At 36.6% G+C, this 12,387-nt stretch overlaps 2 protein-coding genes across 2 annotated transcripts; both read right to left on the bottom strand.

The window, feature by feature from the left end:
• Positions 1–540: 540 nt before the first annotated feature.
• Positions 541–4,070, bottom strand: LOC145914091 (alpha-tectorin-like). Its single transcript, XM_083001868.1, has 6 exons — positions 3,948–4,070; positions 3,357–3,679; positions 2,386–2,572; positions 2,213–2,314; positions 1,859–1,961; positions 541–1,139 (listed from the first exon to the last, which is right to left on the bottom strand). The coding sequence occupies exons 3-6, from the start codon at positions 2,524–2,526 to the stop codon at positions 997–999; spliced, it is 489 nt and encodes a 162-aa protein (XP_082857994.1). The 5' UTR covers positions 2,527–2,572; positions 3,357–3,679; positions 3,948–4,070; the 3' UTR covers positions 541–996.
• Positions 4,071–4,928: 858 nt separating this feature from the next.
• On the bottom strand, positions 4,929–9,842 carry LOC145914102 (flavin-containing monooxygenase 5-like). The gene is made up of 10 exons (XM_083001880.1): positions 9,710–9,842; positions 9,505–9,643; positions 8,743–8,914; positions 8,450–8,533; positions 7,840–7,955; positions 7,593–7,735; positions 7,048–7,133; positions 6,479–6,633; positions 5,984–6,171; positions 4,929–5,062 (listed from the first exon to the last, which is right to left on the bottom strand). Exons 2-8 carry the CDS (start codon positions 9,617–9,619, stop codon positions 6,558–6,560), a joined length of 792 nt encoding a protein of 263 aa, XP_082858006.1. The 5' UTR covers positions 9,620–9,643; positions 9,710–9,842; the 3' UTR covers positions 4,929–5,062; positions 5,984–6,171; positions 6,479–6,557.
• Between the last annotated feature and the right edge of the window lie 2,545 nt (positions 9,843–12,387).

Raw genomic sequence — 12,387 nt, 5'->3', positions numbered from 1 at the left:
GCCTCGTTTCTAGAATACATCGACGCTAACGCAGCTTTTCAATGATTTGCAAAATTTGATGTCAACTTTTACATTGTTTTCGTTCTGTTTCTTGTCGAAAAAGTTCTTCCCCGTTTATTGTTCGGAAATTTATGCATAAAGGCAACGGTTTTAAAGCTTCTAATGTTGAAATGTAGATTGTGGAATTATTAATAAACACATTGTGTGGTTGACGAACACCAAACAACTACAAAACCTCTTACAGACAAATTATACTCCGTAATCTACAAATAGTAGCAGCTACAGAGTGGAAAAATAAAACTCCAGGCCATTACCAAAGAAGGCAAAATCATAGACCATGCAGAGTTAACGTTAATGCTAACAATGATTGCCATATACTCTGTGTTTGATTTCCACTGCAGCTAAAAATAATCCCAGTACAGTATGGATGAATATGTTGCTGCATTTTTTATTTCGTTTTTATAGCTTACACGATATGCACGGAAATTTTTGTTAGTTATAAATGGAAGGTTTAGTTATAAATGTTAGTTACAAGTGGAGTCGCATAATTCAGTTCGCTTTAAGTGTTCCGCCACTATTTCCGTATTCACGAACAATATTTGCACCTTTATGTCCGTAACCAGAACAAATTAAGTTTACAGTGGATTTCAATCTGAGGTCGGCAAACATTTCCCACCAATTATTCCATTCCCTCCACTTCAATGTTGTTTCTATGCGAATTAAGGGTATTGTACACAGGTTTCTTAATTTTGAACTGTAACCTAACTTAGCACTGGGCGAGCCAGCCTACTACAATTTGTAAAATGGCTGCGGGCTGGTTGATTTTGCTGGGCTGGCCGGATGTTGTCGCGGACTGTAGGTTGCCGATCCCAGATTTAAATCAACAAAAGGGTTACGGGTATTTTTATGTACAAATACGACTACTGTGACTTTGTTAAAGTTTCAAGCAAACATGCAAACACGCAGTTAGTATTTTTGGATGTTATAGTGAGCATATTATTCGTTCTTGTTGAAACGACGTCTCAAATATCTAACGGTGAATCCCAACACAACAATGAGTAGAAGAACGATGAATCCAACTGCAATGTAAACACCTTCCAAACTCTGGAAACCTTCGCTTTGCAACGCTTCTTCTACATCTGCATGTAAAGTTAAATGTGTTTTGTTTTATAAGAATTTACTCCGCACTGGCGACATTGTTATGCTCGCCGTGGTGAAAATAACAACAACACAAATAAATTGTAGGATACAGATCCTTAATTGCCGCGTACGTTTTGTATGCGTGCAATTCTACAACCTTTTATTCCAATTTGCAGTTGGTGAGCAGTTTTACAGCAAACAGATGAATAAACTAGAACAGACACGATTCAAAACTAAATGCCTACACGGCTCCACCTTATTCAAATAGAATAAACTTATTACAGCCAAGAAGGCATTAAAATAGCGTAAGATTAACCAGATTACAATGGATGAACACTTTCACAACATTACAAGCTCGCACAACCCAAACATGAGACAAGTTTTCACGCATGAATGCACCAAGCAAACTCACAGAAATCATAGTCAGTTCTGTTCTTAAATAAATTGTGGCGTTGCTTTGAAAAATGTTGCAAATAATATTAGAGAGTGCAAAATCGTCTCCGCGATACAAGCGCGTATGTCAAAGGTGAAAAGTGTCTTTCATTTTCGTCATAGCTATCCGGTTCCATGAGAAAAAAATGATATAAGCCTGTGAGGGATTATGTTACCATGGTAACCCAAGAGTATTATTATAATGACTCAAGGACGCATCTTTTGTGAAACCACAAACAATTTCAAAGTTACTATACGACTCGATTTAACAGTGCAGCATAATTACCAATGCATGTTTTCTTGTTTTTGTCAAGGTAGCGACCTTCGAAGCACGAGCAATGTACTTTCCCGTTCATGACGTTGCAAAAATCTGAGCATTCCCCATTGTTCTGAACAAAACAAATACGTTTTTAAGAAGGAAACGAGATATAGAGTCAGATATCTTTCATTAAGCATAACAAGGGTGGAATAAGGACCACTTAGCAGTATGTAAACGTTTAAACCAGAGCTTGTCAATATTATTCGCGGGTGACGCACTTGGAAATATTCGTCGCATTTGCGAAAAAACAACGATAAATTAATCAAAACGACAACGAGTGATTTCTATGTTTATAATTGCCAGTCGGGGATTTTTTTCTACCTTTTCACACAAGTCTTGGGTGGAAACATGGAAAGGCCCAACAGAGATAACTTCATTTAGGCTTACTCGCGTGGATCTCCGTTGACGTTTTTTTATGCAATTCTAAACAACAATTTTATCGGGACTTCACCTAATGTCATTTAATACTGAGAGAAGCTAATTTCAAATCTTACCGGTTTTTGACAATCATTATTAATATTGTCACAGAGTTGCAAGTAGCAGTGAGCGTACAGGGAATGTTGGTTTACATCCTTATTCACCCACACGAATGAGCGAAATTTAAAGGTTGCGAAAGTCGGCTGGTAATTCCTCATTATCACGATTGCATCTTCCGCCTCTGCCTCGCGCACAACTTTGCAACTAAACGTAAGGAAACAAACTGAAATTTAAATACTTTTACTGAAAGCCAAAATGTGGTGCCAAAATGCGGTGAAGCTTGGCTGGATCAGCCATTTTTTCCTGACATGACGAAGCAAGATGTGAAAAATGAAGCTCCCGGTGAGGTTTGAACCCACGAACCTGGGTTAACCAGGCCCAACGCTCTACCAACTGAGCTATGGGTGAGCTAGCTCAGTGGTTTCAAGGGGTATATTGTGGCCAAGGTACACTGGTGCGTAAGCAAACAACTTGCCTGGCAACCTTCACATATACGTAAGGGATCTTTACCACGGCATAAGATAACGCAGTACTATTTCATGCAATGTCGTGATTGCGATCATGAGGTTTGCAGGCTTGGCAGCCCAGACATCGCTGCCTAGCCCATACCTCATGATCGCGATACGTTAGATGTGATCGCCAAGCAAGGACCTGCGCAGTGGGGCGATCCTGCCAGTCATGCCATTGCATAAAATATTACTGTTGATTTGGTTGAAATATTAATGTAGGATTTGTAATCGAGATTCGGTGTGTAAAATTAGTGCATTACTTATGATTTGTTTTTGCTTTTCATGTGAGTTTGAACAATATAAGCAAGCGCAAATTAATGGTTTTCAGCTTGGGTTTGTCTTACAGTTCCAGGGTGATTCCCATCTTTTGATTTTATGTGAAATTTTTGCAAGATACCATATACCTAATGTAGTGCACTAGGTAAAAGATACCTTGCAAAAACTTTCCATGCTTTACAGAAAAGTTCAAGAAATCTTACCTTTCTGTAATGAGACTGTAGCCTTCACTTTTAACACCGCTGCTGTTTGTAACCCAGCAACTTTTTATCTGCAATTTGGCCAAATAGTTCGGAAATAATCAATGCAGATATTTTTCAACTAAAGAAAATGTGATGAAATGCGATAAATTACCTGGAGATCTAACTCTTTGTGAGCCGATAGGTTCAGCTTTCCGTAGACGTATTCGGGAACACTGACGATCGATTCTGATGTAAGAGGTGTTTGCATTTGCTCGTCACCAAACAACCCAAAGCTAATCGTGAAGTTTCCAATTCCACGTTGTGAAGCGACAAAGCTTTCCTTTCTGCACAGAGAGTTGTAATGTTAAGTTTTATTGAAATAAAATGTGGAAACAGAGAATTAGAGGAAGGGTTCACATTTAAAAGACCCGAGGACCGTGTAACTTTTTGTTAGGCTCCTTTTCTAGCAGTATAATTTTCATCCAATTTAAAATAGAGCCTGACTCAGTCGTAAACAACACAAGGTCACAGCAATGTCAAATGTGATTTCTGTGGCCGCTTGCTGGCGTTATGTAGAAGTAGGGGTAGGAGAGTAAAAACCCACTCACTTACACTAATTTGGTTAAAACAGATCCAGCGTCCACTTTAATATTTCTGTTCAACATTTCCGACTCGTTGTAGTCACAAGATATCTCCCAGTAAGGTCGGTAGGACATCCTACTCACTGCTTGGCTGTTGTACTTGAAGTTGCGAACTTTGTAAACCAATCTGAACATGCCACTTGTTTTCTAAGAGACAAACATCAATTTTACAAGGTTCCATAATTTGCTGTGTGTTAACGAAAATCTGTCAAGAAGAAAGTTTCTAAAGGGGAAGTTTATGTCAATTTTGTTGAACATAACCTGGGTTGGCAAAATCTGCTAGGAAAATGTAAACAGACACCTTTTTAGTTGGAGAACATTCGTTGAGATCGAATTGAAAAACTGGATTATTTGCTGGAGCTTTGCAACTCTCCGGAAGAGAATTAAGGTTGGTGGTCGTTTGATTAGAAATATACAAAATATCTTCTCCGCTTGCTAGAAGTAACTTTAATCCACGTGAACTGACGCTAAAAAAGCAACAGAATGTTGTTAACTAATACATTGATAAAGTGTTACACTGTGAGTGTTTACTTTGGCGTAGGGAAAAATTGACAGAAATTTGTTCCCGTGTTGTGGCAAATAAATAATTTTATTTTATTTACTTGTTTTTTTTGCAGCAAATTTTTACATAAATACCAACCTTAGCTTGACGGAGTCGGTGCATTCTATTCCATCAAACAACTTGCAGTCTGCGTAAGTGGTCTCAATTAGAAAGAGATAATTTTTTAAAGAGTAGTTTAGCGCAACTTTTTATTTTTGCATGTGAGTTAAGTCTTTAGTTTATCTACTATTACCTATTCCATGAGCGGGATTAAGATCAAGCAGTTTGTTTAGTTTGTGTGTTTATGTTTGTTGTAGTAACAAGCTCAAAATTTTTCGTTTTTCATGGTTTAAAATATTGCGGTAATTTGTTGACAAACAGGTGTGTATTAAACCTGAATCGATGTGAATGGTTGGAGAAGGTGATGAGGCTGAATAAGTGATTATTTGAACGTTGACTCTTCGGGCTTGAACCGTTGTGACTATTTCGTCAGTTCGAGTGGAATTTATTCTGATTCCTGGATGGGAAGGATCGTCTGATAAAATCTAAAGGAAATTTCGTCTTTAAACGGTCGCTAGAATACTTCCTAAAGAAAGCAAAACACAAAAGTTTCGTGATTTGAATTACTCTACTTCGCTCTGAACGACTTTTTACACGAATAATTTCCCTTAAATAATCATGTTTACTTTTTTTACACTATTGCTGTAATTTTTTGCATTCATTATTCTTTGCTGTATTTTTTTTCAAGAAATTGATTTCATTTTTGGTCCAAATCCAAATACTTTGAAAAGTCAAGAACCTGATGTGCGAATTCAAATGCAAGTTTAACAAAATCAGGCATTAGAAAATGTTAAAAGCTATTGAGTTTTTAAGTCACAACTTGTGGTAATTTTCATGCGAACTTCGCTCTGAACAACTTCTGTGATGTAATAAATATTTTCTTAAATAGGCAAAGCCTCTCTTTGGTCCACATTATTTTACATTTCAGCATATGTTGAAAGAGTCGTTGTATTTATTTTAGTTATTCTTTAATTGCGATGAAAGGACTCGTAAAACTTATCGACTGGTTTAATTTACACTTTATTGTTACTTATGTTGAACTTTGCTGTAACGAAATGGAATTAATTATCTGATAAACATTACATTTGTAACCAATCACATTTAAGTGCGTATGTCTCCTACCCTTTGCGTGCTCCTACATATGGAAACAACTTTGCATCTAAGCCCGTGACTTGAAATCCTCTATATTTGCCTCGTCAACTGTCTTTGTAATTTTTGTATTCATTAATATTTATTTATTTGCCTGAGAAAGTGAAATTAATTCTAGACCAAATCCAAATACATTGAAAAGTCAAAATACAGCCAGTGTTGTGATTTTAAATGCAACATTGACATGATCTGGCAATTTCAATGCTAATTTAGGGGTTTTATGACAAAATTCGTTGGAACTATTCATACGAACTTACGAATATGTTGTCCCCGTAATCATTTAGTCCTGACGACACGGTAACTGTAAAGTTGCACCTCACTGGACTTGACACCGTGTAATTACAAGCAAGGTTTCCCAATAACTTTCCATTACTTGTCGGGAGAACGAGAGTTGTTGGAAGATCTTCCACGTCCAACTCCAAGTTGCACGAGGCTTCCTCGGTGACTAAACAACATATAGTGACGTTCGCCGTCAATCAGCAGCAATTCTTGGCGTGTTTTCAAATAGGTTTCACAATGCACGGTGGAAACACCCTGTGCGGTAGCTTCATTAACAGTTAAATTACAAAGTCAGTGTAAACCATGCAAGCTAAGTATACGCCGACAGAGAAAATCTGCTTGAAATATCACTCAATTTGATAAACTAAAACCGCCTAATTGTCGAACAAAAATGTTTGTTTCGTCATAACGAGTGATTTTAGTTCATCAATAATATGAAATTTACACAGAAGTCAGTGGACAGAGTAATTTACCTTATAAACGCAAAGACAGGATAGTTGGTAATGGCTCGTAACGTGGGGCAACTCAAATACAAGGAACCGGTATTTGATTTCACAATTCCTGTCGCACTTCCATTACCAACGAAAGTCCCCAGCAAGACTCCGTTTTTGTTGCTTCCTTGGTAAACCTATCACATAATTAAATGAACACAGAAACATATCTAACATATATAAAGTTCGCGTGAAGCGAAACATCTTGAGAAACGTTCGACTTGTGACGCGCCAGCAAATTCTTGACCCCTTTAAGAAGAAAATTGAAAAGTAATTATTGCAAATTGGATTTTGTTTCTCTTTTTTTTTTTTTTTTTTTTGAAAAAAAATTTGGATGAAACAAATTTTATTTTAGTGAGAAAACATGTATAATTTTGGAGCCCACACAAGCATTAACATTCCTAGTTTGGATGCCATTCCACAAAAGTGCATGCATTCATTATGTTAACACGTCAGTTCACTCGGAGAATGTCCTACAATATAACAATCCATCTGTCGGTAATAATAATCTCCCACAATTAACAAGCCAAATTAACTTGTATCGTACTGACCTGTTAACTTTCACAATGTCAAGTGGAAGGCCATTGTCATTCACTCTGTTTAGAACCCACGAACCACTGCGAGTACTTAAATATACCTAGAAAACAAAAATCTGAATGTTAAACTTTAATATTTCCTCTATTGTTTTAAGAAAACTGATGATTTTTGGCTATGGGCAAAATATATATATTCTTACAACTAGGTGTCATGGGCGATATTGCAACGACCTAGGTTAATCCTCACTTGTTAGGATAAAATAATCATTGTGTAAGATGCATACAGATGACCACTGTTTCGACCAAAAAGGTCTCACCAGTGCAGTTGGTGTGACTTTCAGGTGACTTTGCTGACCAAACGGCCAAGCAAAGACTTCCACTTTGTGGTGACTATACAATCACCGGCATCCGTTGGGCACCAAACTAGGTGCAACTTTACGGAGAAAACAAGGTGGAAACACTATGGCCAAGTAAAGCTCAACCAATAGTGCCGTCAGGCCCTAAAGATTTGCATATCTTAAATCATGCTTGAAAGTAAAAATATGCCCTAAAATACATACCTGGTTTGCTACTCTGCTCAGTTCAACAGAGATGTCTCCACCAGAATTTCCGATTCCAACCACTAAAACACGTTTTTTTTCAAACCCATCATGATTTCTATAATCATGGCTGTGGATGTATCCACCTTTAAATTTCTTGAAATCTGTTGAAAAGAAATTCATTTTTTTCACAACAAAAATGTGTACTATTAGTTTTATTTCTTGTTTTGTTGTGGTCGACATTAAATATTCCAAGACCATTAACTACCTTGAAAAGATTCCAAAGGAAAGTATGGCAGAGCATGATGTCCAACAGCAACAATAACACCGTCAAATGTAGATTCTGACTCATGTCCAGTTTCTATATTTTTATGCTTAACACACCTGCAAAATAGCAGAACATTATTGTCATCAAGATGATGTCATCAAGTCAGTTATGAACAGTGCAATACAAACCAGAGTTGTTATATGTCTATATAAAGGTTATCATGCCTGAGTCAGGCAGCCTGACTTAACATTGCACACACACAAAATTAAGGAGCATCTTAGCTAATACGTGGCATGACATTCAAACAATGTTTTGCAACATATGTCTGAAACAACAACATATTTTTGCATTGTGATACAAGAACAATATACAAGGAAATGAAATGGCATGGGCACCGATAAAACCATAAAGGTTATCGAGTCAGGCGCTCATTACTAAACATCACTGTTGAAAACAACAACATATTTTTGCATTATGGTACATACAATTTTTTCATTAAACATTTACTGTTTTTGTTGATGACAAAAATCATGTATGAAGATGCAAAAGAGCCATAAAATCATGCAAATTCAAGTACATGGCTCGTCTCACCCATAGAAAACCAACTCACCATTTTCCAGTGGTTTCATAATCCTTTGCAAATTTGCAAGACAGGACTTTAGTTTGAAGTTGAATGTATTTTTCAAGACTAAACCTAAATTTTTTCATGTGTGTAATTGAAATGTTATAACAGAATACGAAAACATTACTGGCGTTGTGAAGTATTGGTACAATTCAGTTTGATATATCCTAGAAATTAAATCAATTTGTCTATGAAATTTGTCATCATATAAAAATATTTTTGAAAACATGGAAAATTTAACTTGAACGATTTTTTTTTACATTTCAAAAAGCTTTACTTACTCTTTTGCATACATTTGGAAGTATTCAATAATTTTAGTATTATGCATGAAGTTGGGAAAGTGTTTGGGAATCGGAAAGTCTGAAAAACACATCATCTCCTTGCTGGTGTTGATTATTGTTGATCTGTACACACATGCTCGATTTGTTTTTTCCTCAACATATTTCCATAAACCTGTGAAGAAATAATGTGCTTCTATTACATTTACAATTATTGCAATATCTGTGATAACGTGGTTTCCTAGCATCGCAACCTAGCTGAATCAGCAACTTTTTCTAAGATAATGTATATTCCAGTCCACCAACGTGTGGTGCAAAAAGGAAAGAAACATGGTGTACAAATAGATTATTTTTATTTTTCTCCGTATTCTGTTGGCCAGCCTCAAATATAATCCGGTAAAAGTTATCTGATGTAGCCCTCGGTTAGGCATTGTTTTATTATCTGCGACAGCAAATCACTTTGGTTCGCATATATAATAAAGCAACAAGCCTTGAATTGAAGTCAGCATATTTTATTGTAAAAAATCGATTTCGCTTATGTAAGCATCGTCAGTTTCAGCAAAAATTACGTAGTAGTAGTAAAAAAAGCAATAAAATACGTGTACCCAAAAACCCCCTGTAACTGAGAGTCTTTTCTTGGATTAAAAATCTGCTTGTTCTGGATTATATTGATTGCAATCTTTCAGTCCAGCACAAGAGAATTTAATATATATAATAAGGTTGACTAATTTTTTAAATCATGTTGTTGTTTTTCATCATGTTTACCTCCAATATCGTTGGACATTTCAAAACATACTGGTTCCAAATCTTCGTCCAGACAGCATTTAATTGCTGTCAGTCCGCTTGCACCACCACCAATGATACAAATTCGTTTTGACATTCTTCAATTCATATCAAGCACATTCTGCGAAGAAAACCCAAAACTATTACAAGATCGTTGCCACACCAAATCCAGATGCATTACAACCACCTCAAAGGAAAACATGCCAAGGTAACCTTTGTGGTTTAAAACTGCAAAGTGATGTCGCTTTTCGACCTTTGTTGCATGTTCATTGATTTGTAAACATTGCAACTATTTGCCAATCACGTGAACCACTCATGCGTGAAGGTTGTGCCTTCAACATAGAAATCCAATAACGATTCTGTCAAAACGAAAGCAGCGGTTCTCCAACTTTTGGTGCTGACCAATCCACTTTGATGACGTCAGAGTAGTCGTGGACCCTTTGTTTTTTGGAAAATTTTGAACCTGCTCAGATTTAAGTCTAGGATGCACGTCACAAACTTATGAAAAGTTTTTCCGTACTTGGGACATCGTTATGATTCAAACAATTGCAATTTTGAATTCAAAAATCCTGCCCTACTAACTCGAAATTTCAATAGACACTGGAAGGTCTACATGAGTGTAATCGTTGAGTACCAGCTCGCCGTTGTGCAAATTACAGCAACAACGCCAATAAACTGTAGTAGTGCTTTGAGAAATATTGCAAATATTACTACAGTGCTATATCGTCTCCGCGATGTAAGTGCGAATGTCAAGAGTGAAAAGTGTCTTTCTTTTTGTCATATGGCTATCTGGCTCCATGAGAAAAAACTGGCATAAGTCTGTTAGGGATCGTGTTATCATGGCAACCAACTATAATCACTCAAGGACGCGTCTTTTTGAAACCACAAACAACTACATGACACAGTACGACTGGATTTAAATGTGCAGCATAACTACCAATGCATGTTTTTTAGATTTTGTCAAGGTAGCGACCTTCCACGTAATTTGTTTAGCATTCTACCACTGTGGTATGGGACATCTTTTGTCCTTTATATAAATAACCAAGGTTGTTTTTGAGGTGAAGCTAAATATTTGTAACAACGTCTTTTGTCCATAAGACCAAATCTTAGAGAAACTGATGATTAGCGTTGGTACGATATCCTGAATGAATTTATAAAAATATCACCATTTTTCCTGATAAAACGGCAACATCAGTTGCTCCTGAGAAGAATTGCTTAAAAGCGTTTTTTGAACTCCAAAACAAAATAAAGACGATGACAAATAGGAATTCCAACGAGAGCCAAAAATCCGTGTTACGGTCTCACTACTGAAGTAACCACTGAAAAAACATCACTTGGATAATTATGAGGACAAATACTCAATAAAATTTAAGGCGCCAATCTACCTCTTTTTGTGTAAATTTTCTGTCTTGCGTGCCCGAGCCACGCTCAGCTTTCAGCTCAGATCTCACTTGTCACCGATTCACTTCTGTTTGATTTCGTGTATAAAACTATACCAAAGTCACAGTAGTCTTACTTGCACAAATAAACACCCTTGTAACCGATTTTTTGTTGATTTAAATCTGGGGTGAGCAACCAACAGCCCACAGCCACATCCGGCCCGTCCAGCAAAATCATCCGGCTGCGACAATTCATCTTAACAACATAAACAATGAAGGGAGCGGAATAGTTAATGGAAATATAGCATGGTTTGTTAGGGCAGAGTTTGCGAGCAGGAATATGTCTTATATGAATCCTCTGTAAGCCCAAGTTGTTTTGTTTGACGACATAAAAATGCAAATATTGATTGTCAATACGCCTGATCTAAATCTTCCATTCATAACTAACAAAAATATCGTGTATGTTACGTAAGCTGTATAAACGAAAAAAGTATGGGATTATAATTAAATGCAGTGGTACTCGATCACACATAGCATGGCAATCATGTTAAGCATTATAATTCTGTTAATGATTTCCTGCTCACCAAGCTAAACTACAATAGAAACCGAAGCTTTCATATGCAATACGCATAATATAACTGCTTCTAACTTCCTCAGTTTAACATAAATCTTGTGTGTAAAAGTTTGTTGCTGCATTTTTTTATTTGTTATTTGAAACTGGCATAGCATATATTATACACAAACAAATACGGTGGGTTCGTTTCTGAGATGAGATTACAACTATTGTCACAAATTACATCGCAAAGGAGTGATTATCAATCCAACTTATTTTTTAACATAAATGCAAAATATGCAAAGTTTGTAAACATTTTACTTCCTAGAATATTCTTTCAAATCAAGAAAAGCAAGCAATTTGTTAGTTGTATGTACAATTAGGTTTAACTCGCAATCATTCAATAAAAGCTGTTGTGAACGATTGCTGTGCTGAGGTCCTAAACCTGGAGGCAATCAGTCAGTTACTTTCCACGCACAAGTACTCCCTGGGTAAACCCTCCATTACCGGAACGTGGTTTCAAACGCATTATTATCAACCCCACAACCACAACAAGTAAAATAACGATGGCTCCAACAGCAATGTAAAGGATTTCCATTCTCTGGAATCCTTTGCTTTCAAATGCTTGCTCCACTCCTACAATAAATTAAGAGCAAGTAGCATTATGATTTTCTGCAGTTCTTGTTTATTCACATCGTTATTGCGTTGAATCAAAGTTATTTGGTTGTTATCTAATATTCAACCATGCAACACTTCAGATGCGCAACAATATTTTCTTAATTCGCCCATTAACGCAACGACAATCTTATCTTTCATTAGCTTAAGTTTCCTCCACATTTACCCATGCACGTTTTCTTGTCCTCGTCAAGGACGTGACCTTCAAAACATGAACATTTCACGATTCCGTTTATGACGCTGCAAGAGTCCGTACAA

The sequence above is a fragment of the Ascidia mentula genome, chromosome 9, assembly GCF_947561715.1.
Source record: "Ascidia mentula chromosome 9, kaAscMent1.1, whole genome shotgun sequence".
NCBI lineage: Eukaryota > Metazoa > Chordata > Ascidiacea > Phlebobranchia > Ascidiidae > Ascidia > Ascidia mentula.
The sequence above is the reverse complement of the archived record's forward strand: the minus strand, read 5'-3'. Positions and strand labels throughout refer to the sequence as shown.

Coding starts and splice junctions, on each gene's coding strand:
- LOC145914091 (XM_083001868.1), bottom strand. CDS start 2,526: ATGAGGAATTACCAGCCGACTTTCGCAACCTTTAAATTTCGCTCATTC. Junction 2,315..2,385: donor ATAATGATTGTCAAAAACCG/GTAAGATTTGAA, acceptor ATTGTTGTTTAG/AATTGCATAAAAAAACGTCA. Junction 1,962..2,212: donor CCCAAGACTTGTGTGAAAAG/GTAGAAAAAAAT, acceptor TGTTTTGTTCAG/AACAATGGGGAATGCTCAGA.
- LOC145914102 (XM_083001880.1), bottom strand. CDS start 9,619: ATGTCAAAACGAATTTGTATCATTGGTGGTGGTGCAAGCGGACTGACA. Junction 8,534..8,742: donor TTCCAAATGTATGCAAAAGA/GTAAGTAAAGCT, acceptor GAAAAAATTTAG/GTTTAGTCTTGAAAAATACA. Junction 6,634..7,047: donor GACATTGTGAAAGTTAACAG/GTCAGTACGATA, acceptor ATTATGTGATAG/GTTTACCAAGGAAGCAACAA.